At 38.9% G+C, this 20,010-nt stretch overlaps 2 protein-coding genes across 3 annotated transcripts in view; both read left to right on the forward strand.

The window, feature by feature from the left end:
• The window catches only part of LOC145490941 (eukaryotic translation initiation factor 4 gamma 2-like), a 13,435-nt gene extending 8 nt beyond the window's left edge, over positions 1-13,427 (forward strand). The window contains exons 1-27 of one of the 2 annotated variants that reach the window (XM_081470058.1): positions 1-76; positions 227-455; positions 1,268-1,370; positions 1,795-1,908; positions 2,226-2,292; positions 3,009-3,101; positions 3,315-3,373; positions 3,753-3,863; positions 4,159-4,269; positions 4,740-4,811; positions 5,287-5,534; positions 5,792-5,904; positions 6,120-6,172; positions 6,418-6,510; positions 6,793-6,891; positions 7,250-7,329; positions 7,553-7,679; positions 8,384-8,482; positions 8,844-8,945; positions 9,388-9,445; positions 9,816-9,862; positions 10,113-10,211; positions 10,542-10,600; positions 10,898-11,051; positions 11,251-11,305; positions 11,441-11,562; positions 11,681-13,427. The exon at positions 1-76 is cut by the window's left edge and continues 8 nt beyond it. In XM_081470058.1, the coding sequence (XP_081326184.1) occupies positions 1,834-1,908; positions 2,226-2,292; positions 3,009-3,101; positions 3,315-3,373; positions 3,753-3,863; positions 4,159-4,269; positions 4,740-4,811; positions 5,287-5,534; positions 5,792-5,904; positions 6,120-6,172; positions 6,418-6,510; positions 6,793-6,891; positions 7,250-7,329; positions 7,553-7,679; positions 8,384-8,482; positions 8,844-8,945; positions 9,388-9,445; positions 9,816-9,862; positions 10,113-10,211; positions 10,542-10,600; positions 10,898-11,051; positions 11,251-11,305; positions 11,441-11,562; positions 11,681-11,746 (2,262 nt within the window). In that variant the 5' untranslated portion in view covers positions 1-76; positions 227-455; positions 1,268-1,370; positions 1,795-1,833 and the 3' untranslated portion in view covers positions 11,747-13,427. The remainder of the gene's footprint in view (positions 77-226; positions 456-1,267; positions 1,371-1,794; positions 1,909-2,225; positions 2,293-3,008; positions 3,102-3,314; positions 3,374-3,752; positions 3,864-4,158; positions 4,270-4,739; positions 4,812-5,286; positions 5,535-5,791; positions 5,905-6,119; positions 6,173-6,417; positions 6,511-6,792; positions 6,892-7,249; positions 7,330-7,552; positions 7,680-8,383; positions 8,483-8,843; positions 8,946-9,387; positions 9,446-9,815; positions 9,863-10,112; positions 10,212-10,541; positions 10,601-10,897; positions 11,052-11,250; positions 11,306-11,440; positions 11,563-11,680) is intronic. The other variant, XM_081470059.1, reaches the window with a different exon arrangement.
• A 464-nt stretch (positions 13,428-13,891) lies between these two features.
• LOC145490944 (G patch domain-containing protein 4-like) lies at positions 13,892-19,952 on the forward strand. The gene is made up of 8 exons (XM_081470062.1): positions 13,892-14,050; positions 14,981-15,054; positions 15,950-16,042; positions 16,513-16,617; positions 17,583-17,659; positions 17,774-17,824; positions 18,477-18,557; positions 18,743-19,952. The coding sequence occupies exons 1-8, from the start codon at positions 13,993-13,995 to the stop codon at positions 18,987-18,989; spliced, it is 786 nt and encodes a 261-aa protein (XP_081326188.1). The 5' UTR covers positions 13,892-13,992; the 3' UTR covers positions 18,990-19,952.
• The last annotated feature ends 58 nt before the right edge of the window (positions 19,953-20,010 follow it).

The following is a 20,010-nucleotide window of genomic DNA, read 5'->3' on the forward strand; positions in this document are numbered from 1 at the left end:
GAATATAAAAGAAGAAACATTGGGAATATAGCGTCTAAAGATCACCGAAAACTTTCCCCTTTTCTTTTTTTCTACGGTAAGATTGGCAGCCTATTTTGCCTTAAGGCTTTAATTAGGTGTCTTTAAAACTGTACAAGTGTGTCGAGGTCCGGATAATGGCTAGAAAAAAGGGACATGAAGTGATGGCGTGATCATTGTCTTTGTTTGGCGTTTTCCTTCCTTGCAGGTTTCCTTCAACGACGCGTTTTAGTAGATTAGTGAAAAGTTACAAAAGTGGACGGACGCGGGGCAAAATCTTTGGAGTTTTCCGGAGTCAGGGAGGTTGTACCTGCATCGCTGCCATTACAAGAGCCAAACCAAGTTCATTCGCAGCAAGCTTTTCAACGATGGGTCCCTCCACAGATCAACCGACTTCAATATCGTAATGATGAAGCGGTTTTTCGACGGGTCCGAGGGTAATAATGCCTTCCTCTTGTTTTTATCAATTTTTTGCAGATTTGCCGATGATCCTGGTTGCTTCTTTTCTTAAAATAGAGTATTTAGCACCTGGGTTTTGAACCATTTTAGTTGAAATAGTTGGGCAGGTAACGACAGAAATGCCAACTGTCAGGAAGATTACCGTTGGACTGATTGTAGACAAGCTCGCTCCTTGAAAAAGCCTTGAAAATATAGCATCACTTGGAGCATTGACGAATTTTATTGTACCACTATTAAAAGTATGTGTTTTTGTTTTATGAAATATTATATTTGGTAAGTTTTAACTTCATCTTCACCTTAGAAAATGGTATTAAGCTTATATTTTCTTTATTAAACCCAGTGGCCCTTATTTTAAAACATTAGTTCTTCCTTAATAAGCCCTCTCCTGTGGAAATACTGTGTGATAAAAGTAATTCCTGTTTTTTTTATCCATGGGTTTTACTGTTTCGTGGTACTTTCTTCCTACCAATCAATTTGCAGCCAGTTGAATTTTTCATGCAAGGGAAGAACTGTGGAAATTATATTGATTGGAATATTTATGTGAAATGAAATACTCTGGAAACGTGAGTTATTCTTTACAGTTGTGAGGTATAACAAAACATATTATGATTGGTCCTATGCCACCAGAACCAGTGCATTTTATTTCCCAGAGTCAAGCAGTATTTTCCTTTTTTGGTTTAGAGGTTAACTCAAGTGGGAAAGCAAAATTTTCTTTTCACTTTGAAGCAATGATAATAATAATATTGACTAGAAATTTTATGCTAATGGTTAAATGTTCCTGTTTTCATAGGATCCTCAATAAATTAACTCCGGATAAATTTGAAAAACTCTGTCATGAACTGCTTGGTGTTGGTATTGAGACCAAATATATACTGAAAGGGGTAATACTGTTGGTGAGTTGAACATGATGACTTGCTTGTAAAATGGAAAAGATAAAGCTTCATTTAGTTTTAGATTTAGGAGACTTTTCCTGTTGGAAGTAATAAATATTAACACACATGAAGGCTTTTAGGTAAAAAAAAAATTTCTCTCAATAGCTGACCAATATCATAAGTGAGCAATTTTGAGCCTTTTGATTCGTTCCCAGACTGATGGACACGAATAATACATTATATATTGTTATGGCCATCAGTTCGGGAACGAATATTATAGAAAATACTTAATAAGGTTTTTTATGTAGAAAAGTTGTCCAATTTATATATCTTCATTTGAAATCTTTTGATAAGGGGGAAAGGCTTTTAAAATACCATAATTCTAATTTATACAGAAGAATTCTTTCAGTCTTTGTTCTGACTCATTTCACTTCTCTTCATGAAGGTTTTTGAAAAAGCTCTCGATGAACCAAAGTACAGTTCTATGTACGCCCAGCTGTGTCTGCGGCTTAGTGAAGAGGCACCAAATTTTGATGATCCTGGAAAGACTGGCAACTCAGTGAGTAAATCTAAAGAATAATTTAATATATTAAGTGCTTATTTTAGTGCTTATTTACTTTCTAATTGAGGTTGGGTGTTATAACTGGAGATAACTAAACATAAATTACATTTGACTGAAAGAAGTGATGTAACCTTTAGCTTTAACAAGAACAAAGCCCTTTTGACAGAGGGTGGGAAGAGTTTGACATAAATTTCAGATTTGTTTATCATCATTTCAATACTATTATGGACAATTAAAAATACAGTAGGTGTAATATTGTTAGTGACTAGTACTTTTGTGTCACACTTCTGATTGATGTCAATTCTGTTTTAAAGACATTCAGACGTTTGCTGCTTAAACAGTGTGAAGAAGAATTCAACAATAGAACTAAAGCTAGTCAAGGTATTTTTATTTTGTCTTCTTTACTAATAAAGTTCTGTTTAATAGGCAGGGTATCAAATGGCCCTGCAAAATATTCATGTCTCACAGAAGTCAGATTGCTTGGTTCTTTTCGTCTTGCATTTGTTCATAAGGCTGAGTCTGGAGTTCTTGTCCAAAGCTGAGAAAGTCATGGACTTGCATTTCAGTTATATGAAGTCTTGTTGTCTTGCAGTCTGTGACCCCTAAAACATACAGTTTAGCTAGCACTATTTTACAAGCTGAGTAATTATCTATAGTAGAACTTTGGCAAAAGTAGAAAGTATTATTGTCTATAATGATAAATGTGTACTCCAACTTGCATTTTAAAGTTGTCACAGACTTGGAGTACAGTTATATTAAGTCTTGCTGTCTTGCAGTCTGTGATCCCTAAAACATATCGTTTAGCTAGCACTATTTTACAAGCTGAGTAATTATCTACAGTAGAACTTTGGCAGCAGTAGAAAGTATTATTGTCTATAATGATAAATGTGTACTCCAACTTGCATTTTTAAAGTTGTCACGGACTTGGAGTACAGTTATATTAAGTCTTGCTGTCTTGCAGTCTGTGATCCCTAAAACATATCGTTTAGCTAGCACTATTTTACAAGCTGAGTGATTATCTACAGTAGAACTTTGGCAGCAGTAGAAAGTATTATTGTCTATAATGATAATTGTGTACTCCAACTTGTATTTTTAAGCTTTTGATACGAAGGATGGTCCACTTACACCGGAAGAGGAGGAACAGCGGTCTAATACCAAACGAAAAGTGTTGGGAAACATACGTTTCATTGGTAGGTGCCACTAGATTAACATTATTTTGAAGAATGTGTCAGAGGTTTTCACCAGACGACAGTTGTTTGGTACTACACACTGTAGTGATATCTTCCATGTGGTTTATGATTATCCTTGGGGATTTTTTTGGCAGAATATACACACAGGTCTCTGATGATGTTATACTACGAATTACTTGACTTTTATTGCTCTTGTTGTTGTTCGTTTTCCAGGTGAACTTGCTAAGTATGACATGTTGCATGAGGCCATTGTACACAAGTGCATCAAGCAGGTGAATGTGTTAAATATGAAAATTAACTACATCAAAAACATGTAACTTGCAAATTTTTATCATAAGAAAAAAAGAATTAGTTCAAGAAGCCATAGCTCTGTCTACACCTTCCCATGTTTATTGTTTCTGTGTAATTTCAAATATTAAGGTAAATTCCATCTTTAGTTCTAAGGATGATATAATGTAATTTGTATTCTGGATTGCCACGTGTCTATTAATGGCACATCAAGTAGTTTTGAGAATTGAGTGATTCACAATAACATATTTCAGTTTGATTCTCTTTATTCTGATAACCTGTTGTTAGGAAACAGACAATAATATTGTAAGGAGATCTTAGTTGCTGATCGCTCTCATGAAAAGTGCTTTTTTCTTGCTGCAGCTGCTGGACAAAAAGAAGCGTGCAACCGTGGCAGACATGTCAGAATCCATGGAGTGTTTGTGCTACTTGATGCGAACCGTGGGGCCAAAACTGGATATTCCCAAAGCTAAGGTTTAAGTTGACACTATTTGCACCTCCTGTAACTTTGACTAATTTATACTGTATTTTTGAGCACTGGTCAGTAGCTGTCCATGGTAGTCATGCATTCCAGGCTTGCTAAAGCTGGGATTCACAGGGACATCACATTCTTTATGTTATGCAATTATTCTTTATGTTCATGAAATGTGGTTTTCTGTTTAGCCAGCTTTTGCTGACTAGGACATTCCAAGCAAAATATTTTCCTTAGTCGTGGTGTGTGGTTCATTTAAGTTGCCATATTTGAATTTTTTTCATTTTTTTATTGCAGCCCTTGATGGATCAGTACTTTGAGCGAATCCAGCAGCTCTTAGGTCGCAGCGACTTCCCAGTGCGTATCAGGTTCATGATTGAAGATGTCATAGACCTTCGAAATGCTAAGGTACTGTAGCTCTGAATGCATGTAACACTGAAGTGCATAACTGACTACTCTTGGTCAATGAGACCCAACCGATACCTCCTGTTAGTGGGTAACAACTCCATTTCATACTCATTAGTCACTGCCCCCCCTCCCCTCCCCCCCCACACATTCGTAATTCAATAAGTTTAGTACATGAATGTGAAATCCTCTCCTAAGCTGGCAGTTATACTTTTCTCAAGGTTGTCTGCTTGCAAAGGGCTTAACACCATCTTGTGCTTGCCATTGAGAGTTTATTTCCTTGCATGCAAAACCAATAATTTACAGTGTCTGTAAGAGTTTTCTGTGTTTGTTTGTTTGTTTGGTTGTAGTATGAAGTCATTAATCCAACAATGTTTTCTGGTAAACTTTGCATACAGTGTTCATGTTAGTCATCAGAATTTTTTCTCGAATCCTGTGAAGTTTAATTTATTTTCTATACTTTGCATGTATAGTGGGTTCCACGGAAGTCTGCTCATGAGGTAGGACCCAAGGTAATTCAGCAGATACGGCAAGAGGCTTGGCAGGTAAAGCACTGCATTCTCATGTCTGCATCAAGCAATTCAACTTGCGCATTTTATATCAGTTTTCTGTTTGGTCATTGTCAGCCTTGCAGATCTACCATTCCATGAGCTTATTGTGCCTCATTGGCTCTAGCTAGTTTCACTGCTTTCAAGAGAATTCTTAATTGATAGTTTTCTGTGAGTTTTGAACTCATCAATCTTAATCAAGGTCAATTCATCCTGCAACAGTACATGTTAACATGGTTTGGAGTTCCATGTCACACACAAGCAGTGTTGCTAGCCTCCTGAGAAAGGGATGGCAAGTCTACTGATATCAACCCCTAGCTCCTTTCTCACTCAAAATGTTATTTTATTTGTAAAACATATTAATTTTTAGGAGCTGAGAACTGGGGACAATAAAGCTGGGAATTTGATGAATTTCATGTGAACAAATGTCAGTAGTTACTTGTCAGCTCATGCAGTGTTTTGCTTACCACAGGGTCATGGTGGTCGACCTGGTTATTCTGTGCCTGCCCATGGTCACATGCCAAGAAACACCCCACCACATGCTCACGGCAACTGGATGAATCGTGCTATGGGAGGAGGTAGCAGGATGTCAGAGCCCCCTCAGAGCCGCGGAATGAATGACGTATTTGTCACAGACAATGGCTTCCGTCCCTCAGGTCCACGGTTTGATGACTTTGGTCCAGGTGGAATGCCATCCGACAGGGTTGGGTTTGGCTTAAGGTAACTGAAGGCAATGTGCTTAAATCAAGTCCACTCGCAGCAAGTGTTCACCTTGAACATGAGTCTTTTAAACGGAGTTTAACTGCTTATCATCAAATGCAAAGTTGTTTTAAACCCTTCAATTGATGTTTTCTTAATGATAAGATAGAATGTTCACCAAATTTTCAGAGGTTTTATGAAGTAAATATTTGGTAATTAGGAAAGACATTTAATATTTCAAACCAGACAGAATTGTGTAAAATTAATGCATTTTCCAGCAGATATGATGATGATGATTTCAGTCAGTTTGCTCCTCGAGACCCCTGGGCTGATCTGTCAACAAAGCATAGCACCATGCCATCCAATTCTATGATGCCAAAACCAGCTGGAGGTAATAATTTTCTTTTTCTTCATTGTGTAACCTTTGCTAGGGTGGAGTGTATCCATTGTTGACCATTGTTTTAAGTGAAATAAACTACAGAGTTAAAAAGGGAATCAATGAGAGAAGGGAAATTAAGCAGGGCATCCTTGAGGACATTTAACTGGGAAAATGTGATTGACTAATATTTTTCTCAACCCTGTTAATGTGACTTTTTTGATGAACAGGTGCAGGATGGAGACTAACATCGAGACAAAATCACATCAGTTCAGATGGTGAGGTATGATATCCAAATTACTAATGTAGCTACTGTAAAAGGTGCATTGAATTGGGGTAGATGCCATTCATAAAATGGGTACATACTCCACAAGATGAACACCTTCACCGCTGGCATTCTGCCTTTACTTCTTTTAACTCACTGCTGTGCTTGCTATGAACCAAGCACAGATGAAGCGTTCTTGTTTGCTATTATTTCAGATGGCATTGTTAAGGATACATTTGTACTAGCATTGTATTGTTGTTTAGATAAGTTTGAGGCCAGCAAGGGATTCAATGGCTGCTTCTCAAAGGCCTGGTTTTACTGGCAGATCTCAAACTCCACCAGCTCAAAAACCACTGGTAAGAACGTTTTTCTGTTAAACACTTCTCTCACTTGAAACAGACTCTTGTCTTGGCATCAGTTTTGTTGAGCATATTTTTTTTTTTACCTATTAGTATTCATTCATGCATTGTTTCATTGCTAATTTATTCATTATTTCATTGCTAATATTATTTATGTGTTTTTATTAGTAATTATGTAATGTTTTATTGATAATTTATAAGTTCTTTAATTGGTAATTTATGCATGCTTTCATTGATAATTTATGCATTCTTTCATTGGTAATTTATGCACTGTTTCAGGATCCTTTAAACAGAGCTGCTGCTCCACCCATAATGGAGAAGGCAAAGAAACCAAATAAGCAGCAGGCAGCTTCTACAGCTGACCTCTACAAGCAAGTGGTGAGCAGCAGCTTCATTACCATGTTATTAAACTCTTATAATAATTATGAGCCATTGTACTTCTCCTTAATTTGTATATGTACACTTCGGCTAATGATTTCTTGCTGAATTTGGCCTGGGCAACATCTCCAGTTCATGATGTATGTCTTCCTGTTCCAAACCATGTCGAAGGGGGGTCTGAATACCTGCTGAGGCGGCAAATACTTAAACATTTACTTTGCTTTTCAGTGCTAACTAAATAACATAAGATTCCTGATCTTCCACTAAAAGCTAGAGTCTCGGCATTTTGTAGATGTACAGCCGTAACAATTCCCAAGCTTATCTAGTTGCGATGAGTTTAATGTTTTCATTTGTACAGGAGAACATTGTTGCTAATTTCTTGGAGGCCAAGGACATTGACGTAGCAACAAAGGCTGTAAAGGACATCAAAGGCCCAAGGTATGTAGCTGGGTGTGTCTTTAATAACCTCATGCCATTTGAAAAATAATATATGTTCTAAGTTTTGAATCTGCAAAGCTTGAACCAAGAACAGCTTAATTTTACATTTTACACTTGTTTGTACTGCCTCCATGTAAATTCTGATCTTTTGTGAAATTAATGATGCATTTTTAGCAAGTCTTATGAACATTTTATAACAAGTTGTTTTTGTTTGTAACTTTAGGTACCTGACAAGTCTTGTGAGTCAGTTGCTGACAGCAATTCTTGATACGGAGGATGGTGAATGTTTCAACAAGTTGTTTGTTTCCTTGCACAAGTCACAGTTGTTAACATCAGATGTCTTGATCAAGGTGAGTTGCCTGTTGACTTGTTCTGTGACATTGTATGATTTGAGCTTGGGTTTTCCTTCAGGTGATTGTTGACAAGACATCAGGTCCCAGATTTGTTGTTAAAGATGCTAGAAACCATGAGCAGGGCTGTCTTTAAGTTTTGACTCACCTGTAGACTTGTTCCCCATGCCTGTAGCAAACTTGTCCCTCAATGGGTGAATTGCACCTGTCCAATTGTAGCATTAAGGGCCAATCAATCATACTTGGCCATAACAAGCGTTATGGGTTATGGCCCTTAATGACAACCCTGATGAGGTCATTTCTGCAGATTGAATGTGTAATTGCTACTGCTTAGTGTCAGGGGCGGATCTAGAGGGAGGGTGCAGGGGATGTGCAGTCCCCCCCCCTCCCCTGAGATGAAGTCCTCTTCTTGGTATTTGCTTTCAAACTTTATTTACCCCACCAGTCAGTTATGCCATTCCTTAATGGTGCACCCCCTTCTGAGAAAAGTCCTGGATCCTCCCCTGGGTGTTGATTTGCCAGAAAGTAAGCAGATTGTGACAGTTTCAACAGTGTCAGTAGCTTTCACTGAACTCAACTAGCAACTAATGTGCTTTTGAAGGAAATTGTCTTGTTGTGCAGTTTGCTTGTACTGATGTTTTGTAATGTGCATACTGAGTAGTGTACATGTATTTGTCGAATAACATTGGTTGTCTGTTTAACAGGGAGTCTCTGGTGTCTTGGAACAGCATCATGACACAGAAGAATCTGAACTGAAAATCAAGAAACAAATGGCACAGTTCATGGCTAATGCTGTGACACAGGTAAATGTGTTGTCGACAGATAACTGACAAAACACGTCTGAATGACTTTTTGGTTTCAAGGACTTAAAGCTTTTACAGCAAAACATAATGTACCATTTTAGTTTGGATGGCTTGTTGCCCCCTTTCAGGCCATGTGATGATACTCTTGAGAATTCATGCTTTCAAATTTTGAAATAGTCGCATGTGTATGAATGACTAATTTTTAGATTGATGAAAGACTAATTCTCTGGAGAATACCATGTGGTCTGCAATGGGAAAACAAACCACCTGAGCTCTAAAGCATTAATATTGCAATCTCAAGTTGTACAGCTTAAAATGGTAACATGCAATGTTGACATTATTCAACCTGATTTGACAACAGGAAATGTTGAGTTTAATTGATGTGAGCTCTGTAGCAGAAAACGGGAATTTCTACCCAACTCTGTTGCTGTGTCTGAAGGAACTGGAGACCTTGAAGGGACAGGTGGGTATCCTTACATGTAATTTCTTCTTTTTATACTGCCAGTTGATTTTGCGAGGGTGGGCATATTCACATGTGTTTTTTCCACTTTGTGTGTTTGAATTGAATCATTTCCAGTTCTTGTTACTGTGAAGATTTAAAGTTTTTCCCAACAATAGTAGTTGTTACTGATCTGCCAAGATTAGCCAAATGCTACCAGTGGATCAGTTTTACGCTAATATTAATTTCTAGATGCAATTGAAATAAAGTGTTAAGTGTATTTCAAGTGCATTGTCAGACTGAAGAAAGATATTTCTGCCTATGATGCTGTAATAATTATTGTAGTTTCAAGTGCGAGTTTTGATGTCTTTGTCTGGTATATTTAGAAAGTGACAAAGAATTTTGTGCAGACTTATTAATGTTTGTAGAGTATTAATTGTGGGAATTTCCCTTATCGTTTTGTCAGGAGTGGCTAATGAAAGAATTTACAGACAGCAAATTAGATCTGCTGTCTTCTATGCCAGGTTGGTAAAGTTCATAATGTTGTAGTGCTACCAATTTTGAATGTGCACCTATTCAGCCCAGAGAAACTTGTGTATTTTGTTGCGGAACCAATGCATACTAAGTGCTGTGTCTGTTATTTTTAGAATACTCTCTTACTAGTGATTTCGTTTTAAAGAACACTTTAAAGCGCAAGCGCAGAGAAATTGTTGTCAAGTGTTTTTGTTGATGCTACTTGCAAAGAAAATGAATTTTGTAAATTACTCTGGTTGTGTGACTAGTAGTGATAATGAACATAACAGACATTAATTTATTGTCAGTTAGTACTGGAATGTTTTCTTTGCCGCAGACATTATTGTACCATTTAACTTATTCTTTGTGTTTTGTTTGCAGAGGAAGACAGAACGAGTGAAAATTTCATATCTATCCTGGAGAAACAGGTTTGTACTAGAAAATATGGAAAAATGTGTATCTTATTAACCTAGCAGGAGGTTAGTACTGGAAGAATATCAACCCCATGTGCTCGAGGAAAGAGGTCCATATGGAACAGACTTCAGGGTTGCAAAAAAGATATATTTTTATATACCGGTGCTTAATGTGAACACTAAACTGGTGGTTATATTCCTTTGCTACTGTTTTGGAGTTTTAGCTGCATGCTGTTTTTAACCCAGTATTTAATCTTGTTTTCAGAACCTGGTATTCCTGTTCCCACTGCTTCATATTCAAGCTGATCTTTTCTCCAAGATCGAGGAAGATCCCAGCGTCACTGCAATCTACAAGTGGGTCAAGGTATGAAGACAGAAAATAGATATTATTCAATCTATGATACAAGCTGCCAAGAAATAATATAACAAGATCTCTTAGTTTCAAACTGTGACCTCCAACAAATCAGTCACGACAGACCCTTTAGGACAGAACTACATGAGACATGAGGAGGTTAAACTGTAGACCATATATCAACTTGGCTCAATTGTGGTTCTAGCAGCCATTGGTGTCAGCGGGAGAGATTTGTTACTAGTATAATGGCAACGCTATTTTCCCTCTGATTATTTTCGTAGCTCTTAGAAGTACACTGACCTTCAGTTTAACGTTCTTAGTTGATATTGTTTTTACTTGTAGGACAATGTCGACTCTTCCTGGCACACCAATCCAGAGTTTATTAACGTGCTCACCACTTGGTAAGTTGAAATCCTTGCTTGAAAAAATGGCGGTCTAACTAAAATTGTTCATTTATGAGGCAAAGTATGAATAGATTAGTAAAAGACAAAAAAGCATGAAGACTTTTGTTCAAGTACCCGGAAACTCAGAGGGGAGTAAGAATTTCGACACGTTGAAAAAAAGTTATTTTCATACCAAATCACCATTTCATACTAAATATAATTCCATGGACAAGAACTTTTATTACGATGTCAGAAAGAGACTTTGTTCAGGGCTCGTTTTTACCAAGGAATACAACATTTTATTTTTGTCTTCAGCTTGCTGAAGTACGCAACCAAAGACAGTACTCTCGCTGAAGGCGTGGACACATCACAGGCTCCAGAAAAGGACCTGCTAGACAAGGAGAAAGCCACTTTGAAGAAATTACTGCCATTAGTGGAAAAGTTTGTTCACGAGAAAAGTGCCTTGCAAGTGAGTTGCTTTGTCAGTTTGTCCCTCCCCCCTCTTCTTCAATCTTTAACCCTTCATTGTTTTGAAAGCTCTTTCCTTCGTGTGATTTCATTTGGTAGGCAATTGTTTCGCTAATTTGCCCGCTAAATTTTGGCGCATCATGTAGATTTGTTTATTTGTTGATCACCTGCATCCTCAATTTTCCACTTTCTTTCTCCAGGTCAGCGTGTTGTATGCATTGCAAGTGTTTTGCCACAGTCATAACTTTCCTAAAGGTACAGTAAAAGCGAATTATTTTCAGCGATCAGAACAGAAAAAATAACTGTCACAGAGTTCTTATGTTCTTGTGATTGCATCATGCACAGAGATTGGATACCCTTCCTGGCTGATAACCATTCTGTTTTTCCTAGGCATGTTGTTACGTATGTTTGTGTTGTTGTACGACACAGAAGTTGTGGAAGAAGAAGCGTTTTTGAAGTGGAAAGAAGATGTAAGCGAGAAGCATCCAGGCAAAGGAAAAGCTCTCTTTCAGGTAGGATCAGCCTTTTCTTCGTTCCTGGGTATTTTTTCAGAGCTTAGTAAGCTATACGAGTGTTTATTTCAACTAAGCTAGAGTTTGACTGACAGTACGCCTGCCCTTACCTGTGTAGGTGAACGCATGGCTGACGTGGTTGGAGACCGCTGATGAGGAGGGTACAGACTCAGAAGCCGAGTAACCAGGCCTGCACCACCCTTTTGAGGAAAAGAAAAGTAAAGAAATCTGTCACACGCCCTGTCTAACGCAAATAAGATACTTGCGAGAGAAAACAGTAAGAAAAAAAAAACCAAAACCAAAAAATTGAAAAACAGTGGAAAAATACAGTAAATAGGAATTTTTAATTATCTCTTTCCAGAAGTGATTCGTTTCAGACTCAAGCAACTTGATCTAGTTCATTTCACATGTTACTCATAAAAATACGAGCAGTGTTGCTCTGTTCTGCCTGTTTTGTCATTTTCCCCTTGTCAGTTACCTCTCTAACGTAATTTACCCATGTACATTTCAACGAGGCTACTTTTAAGTGCTAAGCAAAACTCCACCGCGACAAGGCAATGTCTCAAATATGTAGCTGAAGCCTTTTGCACACATGCATTACTGTTACTGGAAAGCAAACCCTTATTAACGCGGCTTCAAAATGTTTAGCTTTAATTTTTTTTTTCAGTTAACTTGCTTGCTATTGCGTACGATTACAGTACGGCTTAGTGAATTTGAATTTGTTTGTAAATCTCTCTGTAGATTTTTTCGACTGTAAATTCTAGTCTCCAGTTTGTTTAGTCAGCCCAGGTAATGACTAACTATTCTACTTGTTCCAAGTGAACACCAAAGGAAAAAAAACAACAACAAACCTAGCAGAGTTCTGGTAATTCTGATTAAGCGCATTTAGTAGAAATACTCTTATCACAAACCTTAATTCGGCAGTTTTGCGTATATCTTTCTGATCACTAGACTGCTGGCTGCCGGTCGTTTCTCTTAAGGTCCAACGAGAGTTTCTTCGTCAACAAATTTCTGCGCCTGCGGACTCTAACATTCAAAGCTTAACCGACAAATGCGTTTTTCGCTACCGTCAATCAAATGTTCGGTGGCTCCTCCCAGCTTCCGACTACTGCCTAGCGCGCGGTCATCAAATCGTTGAGCACAGTTCAGACAACGAAACAGTGCTCGGCAGTAGTCGGAAGCTGGGAGGAGCCGCCGAACATTTGATTGACGGTAGCGAAAAACGCACTTGTCGGTTGAGCTTTAAATTTTAGAGTCCGCATGTCATTGAAAGGCGCAGTAAAGGAGCGGTGTCTCTAAAGCGTCTAACCTCATACTCCTTGCCTGGTTTCAAGAGAAAAACAAACTGCTAGCAGTCTCTCTGATCATTTAACATGAATACAACGAAGTTGTTTTGTCTCAAATCTTGTGACTGGTGTTTCTTGTGATGACGAGCCAAATGCAAGAATACCTTCCTTTGTAACTGAACGGTTCAAGAAAATCCGGTTAGCCAAACTATTGAAATATTCAATCTAGCGCAGCTGCCATAAACACAGCCTCCTGCGCAGTAGTCTGATCATGTTCTAGTGTTTGGTTTTGGCACTCAAGCACTGCTTCCTGGCAGAACGGACGACGAATTTTTCAAGACTCGCCTGCACGCCGACTTGTCTTGCGGCTTTGCCATCTCGTGGCTTCACCACTCGCACCCCCCGGCCTAAACACGAGAGCCTTTTCGCAGGCTATCTGCGCAGCCGTTCTTATGGTTCGTCATGAAGAAAGATAGCGTGACGAGCCCAAAGAAAGTCTTCGTAAGAGGCTATCGTAAATATTGTCATTATGTAAATCCTAATGTAACAAGTGAATAAATAAAGTGTTGTAAAACACAAATCCTGGCTCTGGTTTCAGTCTGATGCAATCCCCCGTCAGCGATCCTCGCAACTCTTTCCATCTCCGAGGAGAAACATTGTGACGAGAAAGGGTCTTGCTTTATAGCATCGGAGGGGTGGGACCGGCGTGGAGACTGGCGCAAGCATGGTGGAATCCTTGAATCACATACTCTAACAAATTGCAAAAAAGGTTGTTTGTTTGTATTTACGTTTTTGTTTGCCCTTAGTCCAAACTTCAAATTCTTCACAAAAGTTAGATGGCTCCGTTTGGCTTGGCAGTGGATGAAAGAACGAGGGACAATCCACACGCGCGTTGGAACGAACTGACTTGGAGCAGCTTCGAGCGATCTAACCATGGAGCGAAGTGACCAGATACCCTCTGGCTACCTAATAATTATTTATCAAGCTCTTATCTTTCTCACCGCAAAAAAAAAAAAAAAAAAAAAAAAAAAAATTTTGAAGAACGTCACGCGACCCGAGCGACCAGAGAAATTTGAAAGACTGGAACCAAGGTAATAGCGTTTACGAGAGACACTGGGAATAGTGTTTTATATTGCGCAAAAACATGTCGGACAAAGGTGGATTTGCGAAAAAACAACTCGAAAAGCACGGATGGTGCGAAGGTAAGTACTAAAGTTTTTCTAGATATCTGACTGTCCTAGCAAAGATTCGGAGGTCAAAGAAATGTTTTCCAAATAATAAGTTGAAGGGCCCAAATGCAGAGTGATCTGGACCGGAGCTATACACGTGGAACAGTTTGTCGAGAGCTCGAGGATATGTAATCTTTTACAGGCTTTAGATCTTACGCTTTTCAACCAACTGCTTCTCTGATACTTTGATACATCAGTTACTTTATAAGCTGGAATTGGAAAGCTATTCTACCAAATATCTAAAAGGGATTCCTTTGTTCGTTTGAGACAGACGGTATACAGGATGCACTTCCTGTATATTTGAGACTCTCTCTGGACAGCAACCGGCCGTTTAGTCCCCAAATCGATTAGCCCCTAACCTTTCAAGCCCAACCAGAAGTCGATTAGTCCCCAAAAAGAAGTCGAAAACACTGTCAATTTCTCGTTTTTTGAGCGTGAATAGCGGGGCTAACCGGCTAGGGGCTAAACGACCGGTAACCCTATGAACAAATCTGCCACCTAATCTCGTAAGCTCACCTTATGGAGAACATCACTGTAGATACTGTTTTTGACAGTGTCTGGTTTGAACGCATTTTGTGAGGTGTCAGAACCAACTGTCTGACCTAAACATATGGCCATGGTGCAAATATTCTCAGAAGTTAATCAAAAAAAAATCTCTGTTGAGGGTGGTTAAGTTTGTTAATCATACCGATATGTGTGAGGATTTTGTCATGGTATGATTTGTGAACTCTTAAGAGAAACAAAAAATTAGTTTGAGATATCAGGAGTTCAAGGGAGCAGGACGTGGGTGACTGAAAAAGTATATTCAAGGGAAAATGATTTGAGTGTGAGATACCAGGTAGTTTAAGAAAATGGAGTTTGGGATAATGAGGTTCTACTGTACTTCAAAACTTTATCTCACAGGTAAAGGCTTAGGTAAAGAGGAAAGTGGAATTTCTAAGGCCATCAAAGTCAACATCAAAACTGATACAGCTGGGGTAAGCTTTAAAGTATCCTGTAAGAAGAGACCCTTCATATTACAGTTGAACTTGTGTCACCAATTAGTGCTAGGAGATTCTGTGACATTATTAACAAAAACTTCATACCACTATTGCTACCACTGCTACTATCACTGCCACAACCACTACCACTGCCTCTGCCACTGCCACTACCACTGCCACTGCCACTACCACTACCACTACCACTGCCACTGCCACTGCCACTGCCACTGCCACTGCCACTGCCACTGCCACTGCCTCTGCCTCTGCCACTGCCACTGCCTCTGCCACTGCCACTGCCTCTGCCACTACCACTGCCTCTACCACTACCACTACCACTACCACTACCACTACCACTACCACTACCACTACCACTACCACTACCACTACCACTATCACTAACCCTATCACTAACCCTAATATGTCAAACCCCTTTACAAATATTAAGGTTAAAGATCTTGGTATACCAAACAGTGCAGCAGTCCAGTCAAGGCCACTAGCAGTCAAATGTGTACATATACATCTACAGATAATTACTGATTTACATTCGAAAACATTAAAAAAAAGGACACAGCCTTGATGAATTGCACACATATCCATGGATGATTTTTTGTACAGTTTAGTAAGTTTGCTTTTGGCATTGAAATGTAAAACACATTATTGGCCTTTTGGTATCTCACTCCCAATAGTGCTTCCACCATCAAACCAAAATTGATGATATCTTTCCCCCATCAAACAGAATGGTAAACACAGAAATATGTAGTGCACTGCTTAATAAAACCATCTGATTAAATGTTTATATTTTAAGATGAGCATGCTACTCAATGTATAGGAAAAACTCTTAGTTGTTAAAACAATGCTTAACTGTATCTCTTTTTTTTTCATGTTACAAAAGGTTGGTTATGATGCTGGTGATCAGTTTAGTTTTCACTGGTGGGACCATGTCTTTAACAAGACTGCAAAAAGCATTGTGGTACAGGAAAGCGATGTAAGGACATTAGAAATAACAATAATTACTACCTTTAGACTAATGTCCGCATGTCACATCAGAATCAAGAACGCTGCCATAAGAGTTGTGTACATGGCATGACTGCATCTTCCAAAGCAAAGTTGGAGGATTTTTTTTACATAATGATTATCAAAGGCATGCCCTAGGGGGTCTGGGGACATGTTTATAAAATAAAACAAAACAAAACAAAACAAGAACTTCCCTTGAGGAAAGGTGGGGGGAGGGGCTGGGGATGGATGACACACTCAAACTTGCCCTGAGATCTGCATGTGCATGAGATTTAGAGTTAGTGCAGATGCTCACCTCACTCAGGATAAGAGTGAAGTCTCTTTTGAAGAGAGGGACACAGTTTCCACCTCTGAAAGTTGTCTGCTAATATAGTTTGACTATACAATTCCTGTGTTGGTTTTTTTCTTTATTTCTTTCTTTTACCTTCTGTCATTCCATAGGAAGGAGTAGAGGTAGTGAAGTCTAGTAAAGATTCATGTACTGTGAGCAGCAAAAGACCAAGCAAGAACACAAACAAACCACTGTTATATGGCAGATTTGTCAAGGTTAATATTAATACTCATTGAAAGAAAGTTGCCAGTATGCCAAATTTGCACCTCTGCTATTGAACTGGAACTAGCTTGGAACTGGAACTAGGCTAGTGCAGAGAGTCATTTCAAATGCAAATGATATTCCCTTACCAGCCTCCATTGCAAGCGAGTTCCAGTCCAATATGGTTTATTCCTATTCTGAGTGAGCATCATTTCAGTTCATTCTCTCATCTCCATAGTGCTGGCTTGCAAAAAGGGAGGCAATTACGAGTTTTCCCCATTTAAACCACACTTCTGCGGTACTCATAACCCAGTTCCCACTCACTGTCATGTCCAAAGATAAAGATGTTAGATATGGAATTCTCATAAAAATTTATAAGCGCCCCTATTCTGATAAGTACCCCTTCCAATAATGCCCCATAGTGAAAATAACTTTCAAAACATTGACATAGGATAGATTGATTAAACAAATAAATAATGAAGTCTGCTTTCTCATCTGAACATAATACGAATATTGTGAGAATCAGAGCCCATGTTGTTACAGTTCTTGGGCTTATAAAGTATCTGTTATTTTTAATTTAGGTATTGTACCACATTTTTAAATGTAATAGACCTTTTCAGCTTAAGTGGTTTGTTCCAGGTCATCAAGTATAAATAATGTTTTGTTATGTTGCCCAATTTCAGACCATGTGATGATACTCTTGAGAATTCTTGCTTTCAAATTTCAAATCGTTCCATGTATATGAAAGAATAATTTTTAGATGGATTAAAGAACAATTCTCCAGAGAATATCACATGGTCTGTGATGGGAAAACAAACTGCCCCAGGCTAAAAAGGTCCCCTGTATTTATGTTCAAATAGGAGTGCCTCTTCCCTTGTAAGCACCCTCCCTTGAGCTACCAAATGGCAATTAGCACCCAGGTGCTAAATTGAATCATTATCAATGGTATTTTATAATATCTGTGTTCACTCCTTCTTAGGCTTCAAGTAAGACACTGGACAGTGTAGCACCTGATTCCGATGACGAATCAGACTCTGAAAGAGATTTTTCACATCTGTAAGTACATTGAAATTTCTTTTTCCTGCCCTCTTTGCAGCTGCAGCAAAACGTTGCTTAAAACTGTAATGATCTTTCTTTGAAATTTGTAATGTTATTGTGTGAAATTTTTAGATGTGCAGAGGAGAAACTTTTTCAAGCCTGTGGAGGTAGAACAGCTCACAAGTAAGAAAAATCTTTTTCAGTTTTGGTGTGTTTTTTTAACCTGAACGTTTTAAATCTGTCTCTTGAAATCGAAACTACTCTTGACTAAAAATAAAGTTTTTTAAGCCATACTGCTTCATAGCTACAATAGCTTGCAGCACTTTACTCCTGTTTCTGTAGCATGAAGTGGCCAAGAGTATTGCGACTCCCCCCTGGATGGGATTCTAGTCCGTCGCAGGTTTCTCCCAAGCATTATGTCAGATTGCCCCAAGAATTTGCCAGTACATCTTGATGCACCTGGGTGGTGAGAGGCACTGTAAGAGTAAAGTGCCTTGCCCAAGAACCAAACACAGTGACTCTGGCCTGTGTCACAGCCACCCCTCCCCGAAAAGGAGGGCGGCTTTTGCATGGGCTACCCTGACCTGGGCGTGAACCCGGATCGCCCATCTAGAGCACGAACCATTCAGTCAATCCATCTCACACCTTTGACTAAGTAGCAACCATTTACTCGCGGTGGAGACGTGGCGGTATTGACTCCCTAACCAGCATGGGGCTTGTGGCTCTTTTCCCTGCCCCTGCTTTAGGCCCTAGTCCCAGACCTTCGCTGACAAGTTCACGTTCAAAAGAACTCTTCTTTTTCTAATGCTGTCCGTTTGGTTTCTTCTGTTTATAGGGCTGCTCGTCACGGGTTGGGCTTGAATGGCAAGCTTCAGCGAGTTGAGGAGCAGGAAAAACTGGCGGTGACGGTTGACAGGTATTAAAGATAAGAAAAGTTCTGTTTTAATTTCCAAATTACTTAATTGAAAACGTGTACCGATATAAATCTTTCATGGGTTATTTGTAATAGGACGTAATCGTTCATCTGCCCTTACGACACGATAATCCTGGGCCGTTTTATTTGTCATAGCCAGGTAACTTCTTTGTCATTGTTTCTTTCAGATGTAGAAGTAATACAACACAAGCTGGTCTTAAAACTCTTGTGGTCAAAGATGAACAGGAAATGACGGAAAAGGAAAACAACAAGAAAGCAAAGTCGAGCAAAAAGGATAAAGGCATGAAAAAAAGAAAGCGGAAATACAAAGACGTGCAAATAGATAACGAGCAGAAATTTCAAGGCGAACATGCCTCTCGTGAAAGTGACTCAGACCAAAAACGAGTGAAAAAGAAAAAGAAGAAAAAACGGTGAATGCTTAGCACAGTTGTAGTAATACTGTGCTGAAGTACAGTTGGACTGGAACAGGGCCGCGACGAAACGCCATTACAAGATCTCCGAGAGAAACCCTGGGACGGATACATGATTTTAGAAAAGGGGCTTGGAGATGAGGGGGAGGGGTGGCATCTTCCCCCGGAAAATTTGTAAGGTTGAGGTCCTCGGAAATGGGATTTTCCACATTCTGAGGCCAAGTCAGCGAGTTATAATGTCTCATTTTTTTTTAATTTAGGGGATTAAGGGATTTCGACCGAATCTCCCAATCCCCCACTTCCCCAGATCCGCCTCAGAAACCAGAATTCGATGACAGCAAAGCAATGCCACAAAATGCATTACGCAAAATTACCCTGGATCGATCGTGAGGACACTAATTATGAATAAAAACACATTTTATTTCATGAATATATGTTATTTATGCAGGTTATAATTACTGTCACTTTTAAAGAATCTATCAACGACCTTTTATTCTATTTTGCGTCTAATCGATTACATCTAAAACAAGTTATGTCGTCCTAAGAATCGCAGAAGATTAACACTTCGTTGGAATGGCGTTTTTATCATTGTTTCCCGAGTACCATCACGCGAAATTAACGTCTCTTGCTTGCTGGCTTTGCCCAAAATTTAATCTTGTAATAATAATAACTAATAAGTTCTAACACGTTCATACAATTTTTTTGTAAAAACGTCCATTTTTTTTTCAGACAGAGGCCGGCCGCTTTTAATTACTTTTTTACGTGTTCATTTCCAATCGTTTTAGTCTAAGTAGATTTGTTTTAATAGTTCCAATCTAAAAACGACAATCATCCAAACGCAGTTGTTTCCCAATGAACGGTTCAATAAGACAAGTTCATCTGTGTTCATGGTCAGCTATCGCTATGTTTACGCCCATTGTACTCTTGTTTTAAAAAGTTGTCAAAATAAACTTCCTCTAGTAACTCTTACACGTAGCGTGCGTGTTTAGCATGTTCTTAAAATCTGGGGTTTTCTCCGCTTCAAA

Source organism: Orbicella franksi, chromosome 6 (assembly GCF_964199315.1).
Source record: "Orbicella franksi chromosome 6, jaOrbFran1.1, whole genome shotgun sequence".
Lineage (NCBI taxonomy): Eukaryota > Metazoa > Cnidaria > Anthozoa > Scleractinia > Merulinidae > Orbicella > Orbicella franksi.